Below are 22877 nucleotides of genomic sequence, written 5' to 3' on the forward strand. Positions count from 1 at the left end.
CTCACAAAAATGGGGGGGTTGCGCCGAAAAAAAGCGAAAATTTAATTTAAATTCTTATTGCTGCCTGGTGATTGTGATTGTTTCGGTGGGCTTAGGGGTGTTGATATTGGTACTAGGATGCTGGGGTACTGGGATGGTGGGATTCTGGGATACTGGGCTTTTTGTTGCCTTACCCATTGAACTTTCAATAAATTTGGTTTCGTAAATTTGTTCGGCTGCTGTGCTGGTGGTGGTCCTGCTGCTGTCACCGCTCTGCCGCAGCTGGCGTCGACTTTTGGTTTGGAAAAGTGTTGATTCCTGTCGTGGCCCTGCTGTTGCCACACCGGTGCCAGGCTGGTGGATCCTGTCCAGCTCCTGGCGGCTACAATTACCGCCACCGTACACGTCCAATTGATGCGGAAATTTATGCGGCTGCTGGAGCGTGTAAACGTTGACTGGGCGCTTCTCCTGGCCACCACCTCCGCCAATACGCCGCTTAGTCCTCCCGCCACCGGAGCTGAGCCAGCTCGTTAGCCACAGGGATTGGATATCTTGAAGTAGAGCAGAAAAACAGAAAAAGGCACAAACATAAGTAAGCAAATTTCCACCCAGATTTCTTCAGTTCACGCACCGACTGGCCTTCGTTTTATTGTTGTTCGAGGGAAAATGGTTAACTCGGCCTGGCCAAGCATGATAAAATGTTCGTTTGAAAAGCAAGTTCATTGAAATGAACGGCCTCCAGCACCCACTCTTTTGAAGGAATGGACACGTAGCAAACACGCAAAATAATCAAAATAATCCTTTTTTTGTTGGCCCAGCTACGGGCTTAGTTACGCCGGATGGAATCCGGATGCAGACCCTTCCATTGTTGGCTTAGAGGGATTGTTGGGCTCACTGTCGCGTCTCTGACAATTACGCTGCGTATATGCAATATAATCGCTTTGGCCAGAACAATTGACACAAGTGGAGTCCTTGAATCATGAAATCCTAAGCCATATAGCTCTTATTCATATTTTAATTCCCAAAATAAGCTTTATTTATTTTTCATAATTATAAACAGCTTTGCAAACTCTAAATGTAATTAGGCATTCCATTTAATAGTTGACCAAATACATATTTTATAATCACTAAACAAGAGGCGGATAATAAGTGTTAGCTTTAAACAGACAATTATTTTAGAGCTTTATTTTAGGCTAATTCTGTGATAGTTGACCTGAATTGGATAGCTGATTGCCTCCGTTTTCCATGAAAATGGATATTAAAATACCTATTTAAGATATTATTTCAAAGTTATTACATGCATTTGTGCAGCTGAACAAGTGAAGCGTTAAACATTTGTATCCCTAAGTGCCATGGTATGGAACTCTCTCTCGTAAATCCTGGAAGCCACAACTTGGTGACCCCATTCATCAAAGTGTCGGACCAGCTGGCGGGCAGAAATCTTTTGTCATTTGCTGTCAAATCGCAGTCAAGCGGGCCAAAAAGGGAATCGGGGCCACATGACTAAAGGAAAAAACTAATACGTGATGGAAGTCAACAGAGCAACATGTAAAACATCAGGCAGGATTATAGGGAGGATGGAAAGGGTTTCCCTTTGGCTTCTGCTGCTGCTGCTGCTGCTGCTGCTCGTCGAGCATCTCTAATGAGCGGCAATAAAGCAAATGTGGCAGGTGACAGAAGGACAATCACACACAAACACACACGCACACGTATCAAACAATTTGCACATTATAATTGTTGACATACTCCCCCGCATATATCCTATATACCATTATATATATGTATATCTGGGTGGGTGTGTGCGTGCCTGTCATTAGTGGCCTTCAGAATGGAACCAGAAATCCTGCTTTGATTCCATTTTATTTTCTGCTATTTGCTGGGGCTTTGACTCCCGGTTTCCCGCTCGCCCTTCGACCCGCTTGTCCCCATCGAGCTAATAATAAAACTTTTATTTATTTTGGGATTTTCGTCAACTGACCGAAAGCCAACAAACAGAAGCGCACAAACAGGCCTACAGAAATAATAATCCTGCCCAGGAAAAGGGGGTCCTGTGCTTCGGGGGTGGGGCAAATATGCCTGTCCAGTGGAGCGTAGCATATTTGTCATAATCAGCGTTTAGGCATAAGCATAAATTTGAATGAGTGCGCACAGGGGCGCCGAAAGAGGGCGGTCAGGGCCCATATTGTATGGACATCCTTATCATATATATTAGGCAGAGCCACTCCTTTTTGGCCCAACAATTCACCCACTTTATCCTTCGAAACAGAGATGCTCCACGGCACAGCCACTGGTTATAAACAAAGAGCTTTTAATGGGTTTGTTCACAGAATCATATAATATACATAAAAGGTTCTTGGAAAGTTTCCAATAAAATAGTTTTTATTTATTGGTAAGGTTATGGAAGTAGTTATCTTTTAAGTCTTTTATTTTATGGCTTAAGAATCCTCATTTCGACATATCCTGGATAAATTTAAGCTAATTTGAAACTTAAAAAAAAAATTTTTATAATTTTTTTTGGTTTTTATTTAGCTTAAGTGCCCCTTATGAGAATCGAGGAGGAGGGGGATGTTTTTTTAAATTATTTTTTTTTCTTTTTAACATATTTTTTTTTGGTCTTAAAACTCCAATATTTACGCTATAATTGTGGGCCAAATATGGCTCCCCTGGCATTTTTCAAAATATGAAGGGAATCCCCTAGGAAATTTGAGAAAAAATCGAAAAAATAATTTGTTTCTAGGTTTTGATGCAGATTTGTGGAGCATCTGTCCAGAAATCGATTAAGGTATTCCGCTCAAGAATCGGATGACTATTGGCAAAGATATGGCCATCGCCGTGGGCCAAATATGGCTTCCCCGGCATTTTACAAATTTTGGAGGGGATCCCCTAGAAAATTTGAGAAAAAATCGAAAAAATAATTTGTTTCTAGGTTTTAATGCAGATTTGTGGAGAATCTGTCCAGAAATCGATTAAGGTATTCCGCTCAAGAATCGGATGACTATTGGCAAAGATATGGCCATCGCCGTGGGCCAAATATGGCTCCCCAGGCGGTTTTCAAAATTTGAAGGGTATCCCCTAGGAACTTGAGAAAAAATCGAAAAAATAATTTGTTTTTAGATTTTGATGCACATTTGTGGAGAATCTATCCAGAAATCGATTAAGGTGTTCCGCTCAAGAATCGGATGACTATTGGCAAAGATATGGCCATCGCCGTGGGCCAAATATGGCTTCCCCGGCATTTTACAAATTTTGGAGGGGATCCCCTAGAAAATTTGAGAAAAAATCGAAAAAATAATTTGTTTCTAGGTTTTAATGCAGATTTGTGGAGCATCTGTCCAGAAATCGATTAAGGTATTCCGCTCAAGAATCGGATGACTTTTGGCAAAGATATGGCCATCGCCGTGGGCCAAATATGGCTTCCCCGGCATTTTACAAATTTTGGAGGGGATCCCCTAGAAAATTTGAGAAAAAATCGAAAAAATAATTTGTTTCTAGGTTTTGATGCAGATTTGTGGAGCATCTGTCCAGAAATCGATTAAGGTATTCCGCTCAAGAATCGGATGACTATTGGCAAAGATGTGGCCATCGCCGTGGGCCAAATATGGCTTCCCCGGCATTTTACAAATTTTGGAGGGGATCCCCTAGAAAATTTGAGAAAAAATCGAAAAAATAATTTGTCTCTAGGTTTTAATGCAGATTTGTGGAGAATCTGTCCAGAAATCGATTAAGGTATTCCGCTCAAGAATCGGATGACTTTTGGCAAAGATATGGCCATCGCCGTGGGCCAAATATGGCTTCCCCGGCATTTTACAAATTTTGGAGGGGATCCCCTAGAAAATTTGAGAAAAAATCGAAAAAATAATTTGTTTCTAGGTTTTAATGCAGATTTGTGGAGAATCTGTCCAGAAATCGATTAAGGTATTCCGCTCAAGAATCGGATGACTATTGGCAAAGATATGGCCATCGCCGTGGGCCAAATATGGCTCCCCAGGCGGTTTTCAAAATTTGAAGGGTATCCCCTAGGAACTTGAGAAAAAATCGAAAAAATAATTTGTTTTTAGATTTTGATGCACATTTGTGGAGAATCTATCCAGAAATCGATTAAGGTGTTCCGCTCAAGAATCGGATGACTATTGGCAAAGATATGGCCATCGCCGTGGGCCAAATATGGCTTCCCCGGCATTTTACAAATTTTGGAGGGGATCCCCTAGAAAATTTGAGAAAAAATCGAAAAAATAATTTGTTTCTAGGTTTTAATGCAGATTTGTGGAGCATCTGTCCAGAAATCGATTAAGGTATTCCGCTCAAGAATCGGATGACTTTTGGCAAAGATATGGCCATCGCCGTGGGCCAAATATGGCTCCCCATGGCACTACTATGTTTTCCTCGTATTAGGGTCTCATTTTTCTTTTGCATCCTTAAATTTGTGTGTTTTGCTAGAAATTTAAACCAATACAAATTACAGCCAGCCATGGTTGCCTGAAAAACAAACCCTTTATTAAGAGACAAGCTCCCGCATAAACTGATAGGAACCTACACAAGGACAACAAACAATGTGGAGCTCATCTATGCTGTGACATGACTGACCCGCGCCCCTGGAAGCCCATCGGCCGATTGACAGGACTCGCGTTGCCAGCGGGCGGAATCTGTGAGTAAATATTTGTCAGAGAATTTTCGGGCACTGCAGGACCTCGCGAAACTCAAAATAAAGGGAAAGGTTGGAATGGGTGAGGTGGATGGTGTATGGTAGCTATCTGGCCAAGAGCACAGGCCTTGTTTGGCCATAAATTTGATGCGTGCATAAAAAATGCTTTTCGATTTCCTTCGACACACATAAATTCTTTGGCCGGGTCACGTACGAGCAGGTGTTGGCCACCAACTTCGTTGAGGGTCCTGTCTTTCGGTTTTGGTCCTTGGCCATTTGCCCGAGATGCAGAGTCGTGGGTGGAGGTGAATCGAAATGGAATCAATAAGTGGGCCAAGCCATTGTTTTCGCGATCTGCCCCAAAAAAATATTTATTGCATTTTGTTGATTTTGCAGAGACCAGAAAAGCAGAAAAATCTACCCAAAAACGTTTTCCGTTTGTCATAAATTCGTAGGCCACACTCGGCCATAGAAATACATTTAAACTGAAATTTAGCCGATTTGTGTTGTAGATTCTTTTTAGCATTTTTCCGGGCTTGTTTATGCCACCTCCCCAGCCCCTCCCAATCCATTGCATAATAACATCGTTTGTGGAATGGCCCATACTGGCAATAAATTAACATTTTATATGGAATGTTGTTTTTGGCGTGTGTCAGGACCTCCACTATGCAGTTGTTGGCTAAGCCCTTTATGGCGCGATTATCAAGGCGAAACATTTTTGGCATTTCAATAAGCAGTTATTCAAACCGGATTTTGAGAATCCTTGTATGAATAGAAAACATCCGGATGTTATACATTTTGTTTAGCCATAAACTCAAAGGACTCTCCGGAGATGCTGCCATTTCGGTTGCATACTTTCGGGAGCCATTCAATCTCTCAGACAAATTGAAGAAACCCAATATTTATGAGGTTTTGCAAGCTCTGATTTATTTATTTTAATTATAAACTCATGCAATCAGCATGAGAGCTGGGAAATTGAAATTCTGCATGGCAGGATAACCAGGATAAAAGTAAAAAGGAAACCCAACTTGAAAACAAACAGCAACAGTGGCCGAGTGTTTGCCTTATGGAAGGCTGGTTGAAGAAATTTAAAGGAGTACTATATATCCTATACCCTGGATGTAGATAATTGAATTTGTATGAAATAATTTGTAGTTTTAAGAGCTTTTCATGCGCTTTTGAGGATTGACAATCTTAAAGGATAATAAGGAATAAACCCAATCTGTACAGTACAGGGTATTCCCAACAAGGATCTCGGATTCTCCTGGCTCTGTTTGCTTTCTTCAGCACTTTCTTTGCGGACTGCTGGCCACTTGAGTGGGGGAGTACCGCCCGGAATGCGAGTGAGTGGGATGGCTGCGCATATGGAAGGAAAAGTTGACTGGAATGCAAGAAATATGCCAAGTGTGTGCTCTATCTCACTCTCACTCGCTTCAACACAATGCCATCGGCACTCTAAATCACACACACACACACTCTCGCGGGGAGAGTAAATATTTGCGCTTGGGCGCACGGCCGCGAGAGTTTGCTTCCGTTATTATCCGTTTGATTAGAGAAAACACAAAATTTTGGCCTAATTAGAGTCAGAATGTCAAAACATTGACTTTGGCCATTTTGGCTGGACATCAAAGTGGAGCGAAGAAATGGGAGTGAAGTCCTGGGAGCCAGTAAAGTGAGTGGGAGGGAGGGAGGGTAGGAAAGTTCACTTGCGGCACTTGAATTCTAATGGCAATGGCAATGCAAAGAATGGAAATGGAAGCGAAAACAGACTCGAGAATAACAGCAAAAGCAACAAAGCCGAGGACAAGGACGCAAACGAATACGAGGACATACAATTCAAATGGCCAAAAACCCAAACCCCGCTGACATGGACACTGCACTACAACAAGTTTTCAATTGCTTTAAAAATCAAACACTTTTTTATGATAAAAATGTTAAAAGCTTTAGAAACATTAAAAATATAATGATGGAAATTCTTTAATTTTTATTAAAAAACAATTTTTAATGATTTCTTTTCAAGATTTCTTTCCATGTTACTGTTGTGTGTTCACAGACCAAGAAAAAACGACTTGAAGTACTTGGCCATTTTGGTTTTTTCATCTTCGTCCTTCCTCCTTGAAGGAGTCTGGGAACTCACGCCAATGTAAACACATTTGATATCCAGCAAGAAAAAACAAAGAAGACGAAACAAGATAAAAGTCAGAGGGAGCAGAAGATTTAATTCCTTGGCGTTTGAGCAAAAAAAACATGCCGAAGTGGATGAGCACTCGGGCTCAAGTGAACGAGAGCGGGATTCGAGATTGATTTAGCCATCCTTCGATATCCTTGGGTCCAGAGTGCTGACCGCAATTTGCAAAAGAACAGAAAACCCGGGGAGGGAGTGGAACCGGATTTGCCTGCTGGCCGATTTTATGCTCCACCTCCCATCACTCCATTTAATGTCCTCCATTTCTCCCCTCGGTGCAATAATTTCTCGTTAGCCGTTCGCTAAATGCAAGCAAATTCTGTCACTTGCACAGAACGTGAGTTGCCTTCCCAAGGATCTGAAGTTCGTCTTGGACCTCTCACTCTCACTCTCACTCCGATGGAAATCACACACACTTACACACGAAACTTTTCCGACCTGCAAACTCCTGGCAATTTCATTATGCTTATACCACTCCAACGCACACCATCACATAAGTGTATAAAGAGTTTTTTTCGGGCACACTTTAAGAAAAAATAGTAAGTAAATTAGTAAACTTAAAAACTTACAAATAAAGTAAATATTTTTTTCAACTTTAATTTTTATTAATCTTCAATATTCATTGTATTAGTTCTAATGATTCTCTAGATATCTAATTTCCTAAAATTATTCTACGTGTAAGATGCAGCAACTGACAGAAGTTTCATTCCACTCTCGGCTTTGAGGTCGCCGTTGTGGAAAGATCCCAGGCACGTAGCCCCACTCCGCTCTATGGACCTAGTCTGGGACCTTCCTCCACACCTCCTGTCTACTGTCTCCTGTCTCAACTGTCGTCGCTAAGTCCTTTATAATAAATAGTTGACTCACTTAAGGGGATTAATGTTGAAATTAGTTTATGCCAATGAGATTGGGAATGACAAGCCGAATGCCAAGTTCATCTCCGATGAGATCTGAATCTACTCGCATAACCACACTCGTTGAATAATGAATTCTTGTGTGTGAAATAGAGTCTCCAAACAGGTAAAATCATTGCATTATTTCGTAATAAATAGCCAGAGTTACTAAATGTTTTTGTTATCTTTTTGGAGTTAATCCAGTTCGAACATGAAATGTGCATTATTTATAACAATATTTTTCGATTATCTTCTAAAAATAGTTAGTGACGTGAGCGAGTGTGATTTCTGCATTTCAGAAACATATGAAATTAAAAGATACATAATCTGGTATCGTTTTAAGAAAAGTATATGTATGCAACATACTTTATAAGAAAATAGATTGTTAAAAATTGAGTAACAAATACACGTGACTGTTAATGTTAATTGTTAAGTAAAGAAGCTCTCTCCAGATAGGTGGCTCTCACGCACACTGCTGCACCACTTGCCGGTTCTTTGTTCTCTCCGGCTATATCTCCTATCACCCCATATATATAGCCAAGAGAGAGCTCTTTGTTTATTTCAGTGGGGCTCCAGCCGTCGTCTGGCGAAGACGCTCTCTTTCAAAATTCAGGAAGCTCCCAGCCACGCTGCGTGACTCGATTAGCTCCCCCACCAGCCCCTCGCAACTCATAACGCCGAAATGGTTTTCGTGGAGCTGTTGATTTTTGTGGCCTTTATCGGCTTACTACTGTACAAATGGTCGGTCTACACTTTTGGCTACTTCTCGAAGCGGGGCGTGGCCCATGAGAGGCCGGTACCGGTACTGGGGAATATTCCTTGGTCGGTGATGATGGGCTCCGACTCTTATATAAAGTTTAGGTAAGTTATGGGAGACTGAGTTGGATCTTAGTTAACTCCTTTTTCTCCTTAGCATTGATCAGCACCTGCGTTTGAAGCAGCACAAGGTCTACGGAGTCTACAACTTGCGCGATCCTCTGTACTACCTTGCCGATCCGGAGCTCATCCGCCAGGTGGGCATCAAGAGCTTCGATACCTTCGCCAATCACCGCCAGGGAATTAGCGACGGACCCAACGAGACCAGCGTCATGTCCAAGAGCTTGCTCACGTTGCGAGATCAGCGCTGGAAGCAAATGAGAAGCACTCTGACTCCCACGTTCACCAGCCTCAAGATTCGGCAAATATTCGAGCTGGTCCATGCCTGCAACGTTGAGGCAGTGGGCTATGTTGAACGGCAACTGGAAGCGGGCAACAGTGAGCTGGAGCTGAAGGAGTTCTTCACGCGGTACACCAACGATGTAATTGCCACGGCTGCCTTTGGTATTCAAGTTAATTCCTTCAAGGATCCCAATAACGAGTTCTTCACCCTTGGCCAGCGCATCTCAGAGTTCACCTTGTGGGGTGGATTCAAGGTAGTGCTGTACATTCTTGTGCCCAAGTTGATGAAGGTAAGATTCCAGAGAACCATAAAGAGTCTCAATTTATAAATTTTTTTTATACAAAACTATTGGCAGGCTCTGCGGGTTCCTGTGATGGACCTCAACAATGTGGACTACTTTAAGAAACTGGTATTCGGCGCCATGAACTATCGCAAGGAGCACAATATAGTGCGACCTGACATGATTCACCTCCTCATGGAGGCCCAGAAGCAGTTTAAAAAGGATCAGGAAACCGCCACCGATAAGGACTCCAAGGAAGACAAAGCGGAATTCAATGATGATGATCTGCTGGCCCAGTGTCTTCTCTTCTTTACGGCGGGCTTCGAGACAGTCTCTACCTGCCTGAGCTTCACCTGCTACGAGCTGATGGTGAATCCTGAGGTGCAGGATAAGCTTTACGATGAAATTGCTGCAGTGGAGAAGGACTTGCAAGGCAAGCCACTAGACTTTGATACCCTCAAGGGCATGAAGTACTTGGACTGCGTGGTTTCCGAATCTCTAAGAAAATGGCCACCGGCAATCGTCCTGGATCGTATGTGCGCCTCGGACTTTCAGCTGCGCGATGCGGAGGACAATTTGGTGCTGACCCTTCGCAAAGACGACCTCGTTCATATTCCGGTTATTGCCCTGCATCACGATCCGGACAACTTCCCGGAGCCGGAAGAGTTCCGACCGGAGCGCTTTGACGAGGAGCACAAACACGAAATCCGGCAGTTCACCTACCTGCCCTTCGGGGTTGGCCAGAGGAGCTGCATTGGCAACCGAATGGCCCTCATGGAGGTGAAGTCCTTGCTGTATCAACTGGTCCGTCATTTCAGGCTGAAGCCCACCGCCAGCACAACGCGGGACATGATGGGCAGCATTGCCGGTTTTCGGTTAATGCCGCGGGAATTGTTTTGGTGCAAGCTGGAGGCCCGATAGGGGAGGACCTCGAAAATTAATTAATATTAAAGTCCCTCGGGATGACGCTGCTGGCACACACACACAAATAAATATAAATAATAATAAATATGAAGCGAAAAACGAACAAAAACCTGGTCATTTATTACTTGCGGTCCCCAGCGTTGACAAAGTTGACAAATTTGTCGCGGCAATGTTTCACTTTTATGCGGCGGGGATCCGTTCGCCTTTGTTTTTTTTAGCGCAGAGCTTGCTTTCCGCTTTAAAGCCGATGTCAGGGGCAGAGATTCAGCGTTTGGAGGAGGCGACAAGCCACGTCATAACACTGCCAGGACATGATGGCCGCATCATCAGCAGCAGCAGCAACAACAGGCACGTAAGGTTGTATGTGATGCGGTTAGACCGCAGAAAGCAGAAAAACACAACGAGAGCCACAACACAAAGTCATATGAGGGCCACGCCTTGTTTATGGTGGGACAACATAAGCTACCTCAACACCCACACTCCGAATCTCTCGCCCACACACGCAGCAATCTACCCGCCCACTCTAGCACAAACAGGACATTAAGGATTATTTATTGGGAGTTATTTTTCAGGCGGCATTAAAATTTTTTGGTACAATATGAATTTTATTACACTCGCGCCATAAACTCTCTCTCTCTGTCGCAGGGCGCTAAAATCGAGGAGGAGCCTTGGGAGTTGGGAAACTTTTTGGTCCTCTCCTCATGCAATCATGACCGTTGATTGACTGCCCAAAAAAGTATGCCATGCCAAGCAAAGCAGAGGCAGATAATTAACATCAATCTCTGCTTCAATGCCTCAATCGACACTGATGGACTCTCAGGAACTGAAAGCGAACTGGAAAACGGAAAAATATTCAGTTTGTCTTCGGGTCATGGAAATACAAGAATGACTTGTTTTGATTGTTCTATTCTGTTTTCAGTTTTCCTTCTAATAGACAGGTTCCTCCTTTGTGTTCCCATATTGAAATTTAAGATTTTCCTCTGAGATTTTAAATTTCATTTAAAGGGGGAATTGAAAAGAATTCGTAGCTTTCATAAATCCCATAAAACAGTAACCCAATTCCACTTTTATGATCCCATTTCAAAATGAAAACTATATGCTTCTTGTTCTGAAACCATCAAAATAAAGTTTTAATTGTTGTCCAAACTTTAAACAGGCTTTTATGCTGCTGTTGGCCAACATTTTTGTGACCCAACTCGCAAATCACATGCCACATAAAGTTCATTTGTTTGAGGATCTTGGCATTAACTTTCCGTTTTGCTCCACCGTGTTGCCTCATCAGTTGATGACCGTGGCGGTCAAATCCGGAGCACGCCTATGGTCATTAAGCTGGCACCCAAAGCAATAAAAAAGCAAAGCAATTACCAGATATGGCCATACACACATTACGCACACACGCCGCTATTATTCACACAATGTAACACACGTAATTAGTTGCATATAACTTGGGGCTGGGTGCTTTGTAAAACTTTCATCGCGCTTCAAATTAGTTGAATGTTTTTTTATTGGTTTCCTTGTTGTCGCTGCAACGGTCTTGGCCATGCAAACTAGTCGACACTGGAAGAAAAGAGGTAGTACTTCTACCAGGCCCTACATGCCTGAAAGTGTTGTGGTATTTTATTTTAGAACTATTTCCAAGATTTTTGCTCTGTGTTTTAGATTGAGTCACATGTGGAGACGCAAATAAGCCGGCAGCAATCCTAGAGCAGAGAAAAAGGGGGCGTGGGTGGTGGCTAGAGATACTATGTATATGTGTGTGTGTAAGTCTGCCACAATATTTGCTTAAAAATGAGGCAAAGGCAAAGGCAAGGCAGCGACAAAGTGGAATTAAAGCGAAAAGTTTCCTAGATGCTGGCGGGGATAACTAAGCAAACGCTTTGCGGTTGTTCCCCATCGTTTTATGGCCAAAGTTTTGGAGTCTAGCTTGCCTTGAGGCAGTCTCAAGTTACGCGCGCTCCGGCTCTCGTCAATGCACAGTGTAATTCGTATTTAAATTTCTGGTCTATCTTGTCAACGCTGCGTATGCGTAATCTTGGAAATGCCAGCGCTGCGTATGCGTAATCTAGAGATGGCAGCGTGTGGCGACACCAACGCTCTGGCATTTCTATTTCTATTCCTGGTTAACTTTAATTTTGTTCTGTTTTGTTTTGTTCGCAGAAACCTTATCAATCAATTCACCCACACAAAAGTGTGGGATATCCTCTATTCGTGGCCAGCACACGTACATATCTAGTATATGGTATTGTATCTGGGATACAGGGCAGAGGTCATAAAGAAACTTTGGCGCCGCGACCGCCAGACGCCACCAGAAGCATTAAATTTTCTCTCCCAGTCGCCTGTCGGCAGACGCCGACAAAAAAAAAGAAGAAAATAACAACGAAAAAGCGAATAAAATAAAAATGTAGGATGTGTAGGGATGTCGGGATGTAGAATGTGGGAGTGGAACTCCGGGGACTCTAAGAAAGTAGGAGAATAGCTGCGATGACGACGATACAATGATAATGCCAAGAACAATAATAGAAAGGAGGCAGCCCAAGGAGCAGCGCCGGGCTAAAGGAGATGGCAACCAGAGAATGCTGAGCATTAACAATTTGGCACAATGGCAGACTGTCGCACACGAGCTTTCTTCATCTGCCCCTTCTCCTTCTCCTGCTCCTGCTCCTGCACCCTTGCCCCTGGGCTTCCTCCTCTCCTGCTGCGATGCGTTTTGCGATAAGCACGAAGCGATAACATTTGGTGCGAGTATTTCGATGGATATGTGTACGTACGTATGTGTGACAAGTGTTTTCCCTAGCGAGTGTGTCTGTGTGAGTGGGTGAATGAATGGCGGACGTGAAATGGGGATGAAAGCGTGACAAGTCTAAAAGTTCATTCATCAATTCCATGGCCTAGACAAATGGGTAATTATAAGCCCTTTTTTGTTCTTTGGGTTTCTAAAGAATGAACTGTATGATTAAGTCTATTTTGGGGATTTGAATATAAATATTTAGAATGAATACTAATTGAGATACATTCCTAATTAGCTCTCATCTAACTATCGATTAATGAAAGCTTATCGAGGCTTTATGATCTTCAATAACAGGATCTCTGGAATCTGGAATAGCTTTTATCTAACCATCGATTAATGGAAACTTATCGTGGCTTTATGATCTTCGATAACGGGATCATTACATTTGAATATCTGTATGGATATTAAATCAAAAAAATTATCCTAGCTTCTGTCATTTCTGCTTACAATACTTTGTAGCCAACGTTGAAAATAATGAGCTAAAAATTCGCATGTTCCAAAACTATGTAATTGAATCGCATGACATTGTTGGTGCCTCCTTGTTGTTAAATATCCTTGTCCTTTCCGACTCCGCTTTCCTCTTCTTGTATATAAATAAGAACAACCAGCTTTTTCAGCTTTCGGCTGTACCATCGCCCCCTATGTCCCTCGTCCTTCGTCCCCGTGAGGATGTTGTTAACGTCTCTTGAATTCGGTGTAAGCAAGTTTTCCCCATAAGGAAAACAAGAAGGAAAAGCATAATTTGGAGAGTGCTTGAAGGGAAAGTTTCTTGTGTCGTTGGCAAGTTTTTGAAGACCTCCTCCAGAAGCCATACTCCCCATACACGAGCAAACACAAGAGCCTTGAGGAGTCGTCGTCGTCGTCGTCGTCGTAGGGGATGGGGGAAAAATAAACATAATTTTATTTTCGGTTTTTATTTAATGTTCCCCCGCATTATAGCAATTTCTGCAACATTTTTGTCCACGGGTGGGGGGCAGGATGTGGGTTTAATATGCGATGCGATGCCATCGAGTGCAGCACTTTGTTCGGGCTGTGTTCTTGGCCTGGTCGGTGCGGTTTCACCAGCTGCGCATATTACGAGTATTGTGTCTAATGCACATTGGACCTGGCCAAGCGTGAATTTGCAGTGCTGTCATTGTCATAACAGAGTTGGTGCACATAAATCGCTTTAGTCCTTGCTGCCGGCGGCACATATTTGTGTGACATTTTTCGGTTTTTACCCCTCGCCGGCCCCCATTCTTCTATACCACAGGACGGATGTGGCATGTGGCAGCAGCCAGCTGGCAGGAAGCTGGAGGTAAAAACTTTTAATATTCCACTACTCAGCCAGCTGTTGCCATTCCGCCCGGAGCCTAGCTCTAATGCCTCATGCCACATGCCACATGCACTGCCAGATGCATCCGGCAAATGCAATTGCCTGCGAACACAAACAAAAATATAAATAGAAAATAAAATAGGAAAATAAAGTGAACCATGGAAACGGCCACGGTTTAGGCCACATTTCAAAAGGAATCGCTTTCGCTTATTTACGGTTTCATGCTGTGAAATTTAATTAGCGCCCCACGACGACGATTGTAAATATTCAGGCCAAAAGTTGCGGAAGGAAACGGCTCGGAATGCTACAGCTTAGGCAGTGGCGAATGCCGAATGCCGAATTCGAGAATCCTTTCCCCCGCCGGAAGAAACTGCTGACTCCGGCCTTACATCCGCCACATCCGCCTTATCCACACTTCAGTTGAAACAATGCCAACTGGCCGAAAAGTACCAGAGCTGTCTTTGACTTTTTCTTTGCCCATTTCGGGTTCTCCTCCATAACCCACTGACACTGAGGCACAGTGGAAAATATAATGGCTATTGTATGAGTGATGTCCTTGCTCATTTGTGGCAGGATAGATAGATGTGCTCTGGTATTGGCGAAAGTATTCAAAAGTGAGTGCCAAATATTTCAAATGGTCAAGTTCAGTTGGTAAACATTGCAGAAAGTTCATAAATTAGCTTGATATTGAGATTATGGTAGTTGTTTTGAAATCGTAAGTCTCTTAATTTAATTTCAAAGGCTTACGCCCGGAAGCTAAGCTCCTTAACAGGCTTGGAAACTATGTATATTAGATTTCTCCTAGTGTATTTTGCGCTTTTTTCTTTTCAAGAAAAGCTGAACTTGCCTTTGGCGGCTTTAATGAGCAGCGGCAGCAGGTGAAGGAATGCTGAAAACGGATGCAGGAGCCAAAGGATGCTGGTGTCCGGGATAAGAGGAATGACAGGTGTGTCGTGGGGAGGGGACTGGTTGGCAGGATGGGTGAGTTGCTGAGCTGGTGGCATAGGCTTAACTTACTTTTTAGGAAATCCGCCAGTGTCGTGAAGTCGTTTATTTCAACTGCGTTTTAGACGTAAATGAAGTTGGCGTTGGACCGCCCGCTGGCGGTGTCTGTTACTTGCTCCTCAACTTTGCTTAATTCTCCCTCGGATTCAGTATCTTTTTCGCCTTTCCTGTTTCGCCTCCCCTCCTGTTGTTGTTGTCGTCCTGCAGCAGGAAAATACAGGAATTAAAATTAAAAAGGCAACGTCACGGCAAAGGAATCTTGACCAAGGCGAAGGGCTTTTTCATGGAATTTCTTTGTTGTTGACTTCGTTTCGAATGGCTCTTGGACTGGAATGGGTAATGGTTGAAAGATGTGGCATTTGAGATAACATAATGCAGATTTCAGACTCAATTCGTGGGCGACATTTTTTGCGGCCCACTTTTGCGGACCCCGTGGGACAGTCAAATCTCAATTTCTGGGGCTAATTTAGATTTGAGTTGGATCTTTGTTGGCCAGGCCAGGCCAGGCCTGCAGATGGGTGTTTGGTTTTTGTTGGAGATTGGAGGTGCAGGTGTGATAATAAGTACGTCTAATGGCTTTTACGGCCAGCACAGCTGAGTGGCAGTACTCGGCTTTCTGCTGTCTCTTAATTTCTCTGGCAGACCCTGCACTCGTGGCCAAAATGCAAATACAGATAATGTGGCTAACTGACATGGCCATATTAAATCTAATATCCGCTTGGCCTTGGTGGTGCTTAGATAGCAGATAACAGTAAATAAGGAACAGGCGTCAGGGCGACCGGGCGCCCGGGAGGGAGCATGGGGAGCACTTAATAGTTGCCTTGCGTATCCATTAAGTAAACATGACTCGCTAAGCCCGTTTGGGTGGCACGATAGCTGGATGGCTGAGGAGTCTGGGAGTAGGAATGGAGTTTGTTAAGAGCTTCGACCGCCACACTGTCAATGTACATTAGGATTGTTTTGCCAAGCAGCTCGAGGCGAGAAGAAAAGAATCTGAAAGACCTAAAAGGGGAAAAATGAGAGCAACGGCTTTAGGATTTTCCTTTCTTCTTTTTTTTTTGGCGATGTTTGGCGCACGAATGCGTATAAACGCTGAATATTTAATAAATGCAAAAAGCGCTGCTATACGATACATATACTTGTATACCACGCACATGAGTGAAAGCACCCCAAACACCCGGGAAAATCAACTTAAGCATCGCCACACCAGAGAATTGCTTTTGCTCATTCGCTGATGATAACGTAGCGACCTGAGGCGCTGGGTCCTGGTCCTGGTCCTGGTCCTGTGTGCACTGGAAACTTTGTATTTGTGCCCCAAAATGCTTTTGATATTTTATTCATGCCGTGCTCCAGTCGCCCATCGTTCCCATCGCTGTCAATTGGTATTAGGACATTATAATTTATTGATGGGCTCAAAGGGAGAGCCGAAGCCAGAGCCTGAGCCGCAGCCTCAGCCAGGAAAAGCATCAACAGCCGGCGGACATTGTAAGCGGTTTATAATTCGCCCAGTCAAAAGCCCAAGCCAAAACGTCAAGCGCACAATTAACAGCAGGACCCACTCTCCCGATTTCTAACCAGTCCAATTGAACACTCACACACAAAACCGTTTTACGACCGAACACTCGAAAGCCAGAACACTCGAGCCGCACACACGACGTATACGCAATATTCTCATCCGCGTTGCTCATCCGCCAGCGCGTCCGCTCGCCTCGAACAAACAATTTCGACTGACTGTGCGATTTGGGATGCTGGCTGGCCCGTTCGCTTTCGGATTGCTATTTCGGAATCTGGTTTCGGAGTGGCATGCAACTCGTGGCACTGGGCCACTAGCACAGGACCACAGCGCGCAGGCGCCAAACCGAGCCTGTGGAGAGTGTCAAAGTGGCCCAGAATTAATATGCAAAAGCGTCGCCGATGATGGAACAGTCATTGATAGATTGTCGTAATGAAATGCAAATTACTTGTCAATAATTGCATGACAACTTGCTGTATGGGGGCAAGAAGGGGTCTATTTAGGGTGCAATTGTATCAAAAGGATTCAAGGATATCAACTGTTAGGCAATGATCTGTAAACTATCTCGCGCCGCACATGGTTATGGGAGTTGTAATTAAGGCCAGTGACAGTAATAGATTATTACATATAAAATATTTCACGTAACATATTCATAAAGGGCCTGTATGGAACATGTATGTCCTTAAATATTCCATCAACTTTCTTACGTCCTTTAATTAATTCATGAGCAGCAAAGTATGCTTTTTGCCGTCGTCATCTGTTCGGGATGCAATAATTGCCTGCCAGATATCGGGATTAATAATTTGGACCATGGTGGCTGTCCTCACTGCCCAGACAGCGGAAATGCGATACGGAAAAAATATTTATTTATGCGAATTCCATTCGGAGGGCTCGTAAATCTCACGCCGTTGCCGCCATCCTGACCGTCCTGGCCGTCGTTCATTGCCACCCTCGCGACTGGTGTCGTATGGCCGAGTATTTATGGCAGCGACTATTACATACTTTATTATTATTATTAATATCGGGCACAATTGAGTGGGGCCAGCGACATAAATTGTCTGTTCGGGATGACATTGCATTTGCTAAAGTGGCATATTGACAGAATTTAATTGAATCGCTGGCCCAAAAGTGAGTACTATAATAAATTAATTAGTGGATTGTTTGTATTCCGCCCGAAAATATGTTAGTTCGGATGGCTTAGTCTTTAGTTTACTGATATCCGAATCCGTTCCACTGCATTCCATGGCCAATTGTTCCATGGAAAATTTTATTTTCCCCACTCGGTCCCATAAACAAACAAGTAATCGTTTTCCCATCAAAGAGTCAACATGTTGGCTATATTTTTGGCAATCGTTCTGACCATATTCCCAGCCCACTCGTGGGACTACTGTGAGGAGCACTGGTGCTCAAGACCCAACGATCATGTGGCCTGCAATAATAATGGAGTAAGCCAGGCAGGTTGCATTCTGACAACTTTTGAGAAAAAAATCCAATTTCTTGCAGAGCTTTGGACCTCATTGTCAGCAGGAAGCCAGGTTAATGCCGTTGAGCAGCCAACTGCAACAGTTCATCGTGCACGAGGTCAATTTCTACCGAAATCAAGTGGCTTCGGGCAGATTTTCGGATTTCGGTCCGGCCCATCGCATGGCCACCGTGCGCTGGGATCCCGAGCTGGCCCAGTTGGCCGAATTGGCGGCCAAGAGGTGCAGCTTGTCGGCCGACATCTGTCGCAATACCAAACGCTTTAAGCACGTCGGCCAGCTTACCGGCCACGTTATCTTCAGTGTCGGCCGTCACAACGATATGAAGCTGCTGCGCCACAAGATTGGCAACTGGTTCGCCCAGTACAAGAGAGCCACGTCCCAGCTAGGAGCTGCTGACCCTATCAGGTCCAGAGTCCTATCGGGTTCTCGTAAACAACTCTTTAAATAGAAATATGTTTTCATTTCAATTGCAGCGACATTACTAGCTTCCGGCAATTAATGCAGGAGCGGGCCACGTACATGGGCTGCGGCGTGCTACGGCAGAGGCGCCTCCAACGCTGGCACCAGCAGTTCATAGTCTGCAACTTTGCCCGGGAGGACGCGGCTCATGAACCGGCCTACGAGGTGGCTCCTAGAGCTGCTGCTGGATGTAAATCAGGACCCAATCCCAAGTACCCCCATCTATGCGCTCTAGAGGAGCACTACGATGTGAATGCAGTGGATCGATATTATAAGAAGCCTGTTCAGAATATTAAGGAGCATTCTAAAAAGTCTCCATTGAATATAAAGATTCTATATAATGAACCGAAAAGGATTAAGGTTCTTAAAACTTTGTAAAGTCCGTATTTTGTATTCAAATTCGTAAAACCATCTATTAGAAGACCTAAAGAGTTTTATTGAAAACTGAAACTGTACAATAATGTAAAATAAATACAATTAATAATAAAAGTAAACAGAGTATGCTATACATGTTCCTTCCTTCAAAAAGTATAGAATCTTATTCAAAAGTGATTTCGTTTTAAGTTCTTTGTGGTTTGAAAGTAATGGAAAATGTTTATGAAAAAATGGATCTCTCGACGTCTTCAGAAAGTCAAAGTCTGTCCAAATTCCGAATTATTTCTTTCGATTATTCTTATATTTATTTAGATTTTCGTTTATCGCATTGATAATGCACACAGGTGAGTCACTTAAGTATTGATCCATTGTTTTGGCCACGTATGGTTAACAGCTTAGAAGGTAAGAGTTTCGGGAGCAGCATTCCTAGTGCGGATTCTCCTGGCGATTGGGTTCGATGGTGATCCGGGCGTAGGGACTTCCGGTGCCCACCTTGCGGCGCATGGTGACGCCCCTGTGGGGACGCAGCCCCATCACAATCAGGTATATGCCCGCGGCGCTGAGGGCGATCAGGGAGAGGACTACCAGGCCATAGGCCCACCTTGGCCAGGTGTCGCAGCTGAAGGCATCGGCGCGGGCGGCGGACACAAGCATGCCCCGGATGCGATTAGGACGGTAGCACCGTCCATTGGTCTGAATTGGAATATTCTTCAACCAGACTAGCTCGCAGTCACACTGCAGCGGCAGACCGTTGAGATCCAGCTCGGCAAGTTGTCCAAAAACCGGCGATAGCGTGGAATTAAAGGAGCGCAGCATAGTGCCACGAAAGCTCAGCGTCTGGAGAGCTCGCCGCTTGTTTTTTACATCCAAGGAGGATCCAAAGGCATCTCCATCGAAGTGCGTCAAGTGGCGACTGTTTTGGAAGCTCAGCGTCTCCAGCATTTCGGTGGACACGAGGGCATGAGCAGCCACGCTCCCGAGAACTGGCATGTCCTCGAGGAACAGCTGACGCACCTGCGTCAAATTCTTGGTATCCTCCGGCAACAGGTGCTCCAGAAGATTGTCGCTGATGTCCAGTCTCAGGAGCGTCTTCGGCAGCTGGCTTGGCATTCGTGGCAGCAGGTTCCGGCGGAGCGAGAGTTCACGGAGTGGGGCATCTGCGGGCAGCAGGATTTCGGTGAGACTGCAGGCATCCAGACGCAGAGTGGCCAGCTTCCAGTTGACTCCCATTCCCTTGTACAGATCCACTCCTGTCTCGTTGAAGCGTCGATTCCAGGAGAGATCCAGTGTGCTGAGAACCACAAGCTGAGCGAACAACTGTCCCGGCAGGGAGTGTATGTTGTTGTGGGCCAAGTCGAGGGTCTGCAGGTGGGGCAGGCCGTCGAAGGCTCCCGCATCCACCTGGGTGATGCTGTTCCAGCCCAAGTAGAGCTCCCGCAGACTGGTCAGCTGCTTGAAGTTGCCACTCGTCAGGTGAGTAATGTTGTTGTGCATCAAGTTAAGTTGATGCAGACTGTCGCTGGCGAAGACCGGAGTCTTGTCCAGAGCATTCCACGACAGATCCAAGGTGTCTGTGTACAGAGGCAGTTGTGCAGAGATATCCGTGATCCGATAGTCCTTGTAGCTGCAGTCAATCCTCAAGGCTCGCGTGCCCCAGGGCGAGGCACTCACGTTGCTGCACTCGCAGGAGCGTCGCGAGTTCCGGGCCGATTCCGGATAACAGAAGCTGTCCGTCTCATCGGCGTCGATGTTCTCCGCCCGGGAAACACCCACACTGGCCAAGCACAGCACCAGGACAAAGGTCACCAACGGCCTGAGTTTATTTGTGAGACCACCACTGCTCGTCATTTTAAAGGTCCGGAACACACTAAATGGGATCGGTAACTATTTCAGAGCTTCGACTGCCATATCTTATCTGGTGCGGAGGGAAAGCTCCTGGCCAGCACCGTGAGTAAGTTCAATTTTCCAATAAAATCGTATCAGCTAGAATATTTTGGTCTAGAGTCTCTTCTGGCCGTGTGTTAGTCACATTGTTAACTCCGTTTGGCTATCATTTTCTACCAAAACAAAAAGAATTAACTAGGGGGTGGGAGGAAAAGAGCTGGCGTGCCATTTGGATTGTCGGCTGATAAGATAAAGCGAAAGCTTTTGGGTCTCTCGATAAATGTATAGGAACACCTCCAGCCACACCATTCCCCGCCAGATATCATATTCGTTTGCAGCTTTCTGTTATCTTGTGGTATCTGTTTCATTAATCATTTCCCACCGAACGGAGTCAGCAGCGGGTTAAGTCTGTGACATGGATTCACAATATTGATGGATTTATAAAACCTCAATTTCACACTCGGAGGAAGTCGCCGGAGAAAGCACATTCCTCTGAACAGAAGTCATGTCTAATCCCCAGTTAGACGACGGGGGATTTATCTAGCTCATTGCATTTGAAAGTCAAGTCTTAAGTTCAAATTGTAATTACGCTTAATGCGTTTGGCGGGGGGATTTCTTGCGATTCCAGGATAAGTTCAGCGGTGTATGGATCTCATTGGAGGAAAGGATATTAGATTTTTGTGGTTGTGGGAAGATCCTTAAAGAGAAGGAAGCCTAAGAGTGGCAATAAAATGAAATACATATTAAAGCTGCCTTAAGATAGTCTGCAATTTGGAACTTTGTATAACCTTTTTTCCAAAGTATCGCATAGTCGAGACTTCCAGGGAATATAGCATTTTATTGTGCTCTTTTACATTCGCAATTGCTTTGACTTTTCGCACAATTCGCGGCGCCTGCGGGGTGATAGAACTCTTCTTTGTGTCAATGGAAAATTGATGAGGCTTACATAAGTGCAGAGAAACGCACACTCGTACACTCCAGCACACAAATGCCCGTTCTGGCATAGGCATTTGCATAAATTAAGGACTTTCAAAAACTTCCTCTCCCACACCACCACCCCATCCAGCGTATGTGGTGTGTGTGTGTGACTTTTCTACAATCAAGTGTGGGGGAGTGGCAGGATGGAGGGAAGCCAACACATGTAAAGCATTTAATGAGCTGCAGAGACTCTAAGCGCTTGCTTAAATTTATTGAAAATGCCTGCCACGTGGTGGTACGCTCATGTGCCGCCCCTCAAGTCATTATTACATGCAAAAATGTATTTTTAACTAAAAACTCATTAATTACAACGAAAAGTGGCTGAGGTGGAACGTGTGTGTGTGTGTGTGGAATAATTACAGCATTACAAGAAATTTAATTAAAGCCCAATTTTCGCACATCTGCAAATTGTTAATTAATAGGCCAAATCAAACTCGGGATGATGGCCATCAATCGAGAGCCAGTTATAATTGCAACGGCAGCAGGTTATGGTTTGGTTTTGGCCAGAAATTGAAAAATAAAATCCGGCCTAAACGTGCCAGGCAAGTCGACGCAGCGGGTTCACGGGTCAGTCGGCCATTCGCTGACTGAATATTTATGATAATTTTAATATTAAATGGTTTTCTGATGTTGCACGAGCCAGAGGCATCCCGAAAGGGACAGGCGAAGGAGGAGAAGGAGCACCGTGTTGTGGCAATCAATGACAGAAATGCAATTTCCCTCGCGCAGGATGCGCAATCATTAAAAGCGCTTGATTATCCGACGGCGCGAGGCATTGTCCCTCGTCGATGCCATCATCCTGCAATTGACTTTAATGATGGCCCAACACTGTCAGCCAACTGTCAGTATCCTGTCGGCCTGTTTGCGTGTGTGGGTGACAGTTTATGGCTCCCTAATTGAATCGCTTGTCATGCATTTGTCTAATAATGGCGCATTAATTTACCATAATGCGACATTCAGGCTACAGCTTCCGTTGGCCCGGAAGTCATCAGGGCTAGAGGTGTTTTCTAACCA

At 44.5% G+C, this 22877-nt stretch overlaps 4 protein-coding genes across 5 annotated transcripts in view; 2 read left to right on the top strand and 2 right to left on the bottom strand.

Annotated features, from left to right (window-relative positions):
• LOC6494778 (cell wall protein IFF6) overlaps positions 1 to 16944 on the bottom strand; it is a 28517-nt gene extending 11573 nt beyond the window's left edge. Inside the window, exons 1-3 of one of the 2 annotated variants that reach the window (XM_014907477.3) lie at positions 16766 to 16944; positions 15183 to 15371; positions 174 to 530 (exon numbers count right to left, since the gene is read on the bottom strand). In XM_014907477.3, coding sequence (XP_014762963.1) covers positions 174 to 177 — 4 coding nt within the window. In that variant the 5' untranslated portion in view covers positions 178 to 530; positions 15183 to 15371; positions 16766 to 16944. The other variant, XM_044715181.1, reaches the window with a different exon arrangement.
• LOC6495841 (cytochrome P450 9c1) lies at positions 8253 to 10165 on the top strand. Its single transcript, XM_001959653.4, has 3 exons — positions 8253 to 8560; positions 8613 to 9147; positions 9214 to 10165. The coding sequence occupies exons 1-3, from the start codon at positions 8382 to 8384 to the stop codon at positions 10057 to 10059; spliced, it is 1560 nt and encodes a 519-aa protein (XP_001959689.1). The 5' UTR covers positions 8253 to 8381; the 3' UTR covers positions 10060 to 10165.
• Positions 16945 to 17977: 1033 nt separating the features above from the next.
• LOC6495842 (antigen 5 like allergen Cul n 1) lies at positions 17978 to 19154 on the top strand. Its single transcript, XM_001959654.4, has 3 exons — positions 17978 to 18128; positions 18187 to 18572; positions 18641 to 19154. Exons 1-3 carry the CDS (start codon positions 18012 to 18014, stop codon positions 19002 to 19004), a joined length of 867 nt encoding a protein of 288 aa, XP_001959690.1. The 5' UTR covers positions 17978 to 18011; the 3' UTR covers positions 19005 to 19154.
• On the bottom strand, positions 19042 to 21016 carry LOC6494777 (leucine-rich repeat-containing G-protein coupled receptor 5). Its single transcript, XM_001959655.4, has one exon. It carries the CDS (start codon positions 20847 to 20849, stop codon positions 19428 to 19430), a length of 1422 nt encoding a protein of 473 aa, XP_001959691.1. The 5' UTR covers positions 20850 to 21016; the 3' UTR covers positions 19042 to 19427.
• Positions 21017 to 22877: the final 1861 nt, after the last annotated feature.

The sequence above is a fragment of the Drosophila ananassae genome, chromosome 3L (genome assembly GCF_017639315.1).
Source record: "Drosophila ananassae strain 14024-0371.13 chromosome 3L, ASM1763931v2, whole genome shotgun sequence".
NCBI classification, from domain to species: Eukaryota; Metazoa; Arthropoda; class Insecta; order Diptera; family Drosophilidae; genus Drosophila; species Drosophila ananassae.

What these genes read in the sequence shown, in the direction of transcription:
- LOC6494777 (XM_001959655.4), bottom strand. Translation starts at nt 20,849, where the DNA reads ATGACGAGCAGTGGTGGTCTCACAAATAAACTCAGGCCGTTGGTGACC.
- LOC6495841 (XM_001959653.4), top strand. Translation starts at nt 8,382, where the DNA reads ATGGTTTTCGTGGAGCTGTTGATTTTTGTGGCCTTTATCGGCTTACTA. An exon ending in GACTCTTATATAAAGTTTAG is followed by an intron (nt 8,561 to 8,612) that starts GTAAGTTATGGG and finishes TTTTCTCCTTAG; the next exon opens with CATTGATCAGCACCTGCGTT. An exon ending in TTGTGCCCAAGTTGATGAAG is followed by an intron (nt 9,148 to 9,213) that starts GTAAGATTCCAG and finishes AACTATTGGCAG; the next exon opens with GCTCTGCGGGTTCCTGTGAT.
- LOC6495842 (XM_001959654.4), top strand. Translation starts at nt 18,012, where the DNA reads ATGTTGGCTATATTTTTGGCAATCGTTCTGACCATATTCCCAGCCCAC. An exon ending in TGGCCTGCAATAATAATGGA is followed by an intron (nt 18,129 to 18,186) that starts GTAAGCCAGGCA and finishes AATTTCTTGCAG; the next exon opens with AGCTTTGGACCTCATTGTCA. An exon ending in GGAGCTGCTGACCCTATCAG is followed by an intron (nt 18,573 to 18,640) that starts GTCCAGAGTCCT and finishes TTTCAATTGCAG; the next exon opens with CGACATTACTAGCTTCCGGC.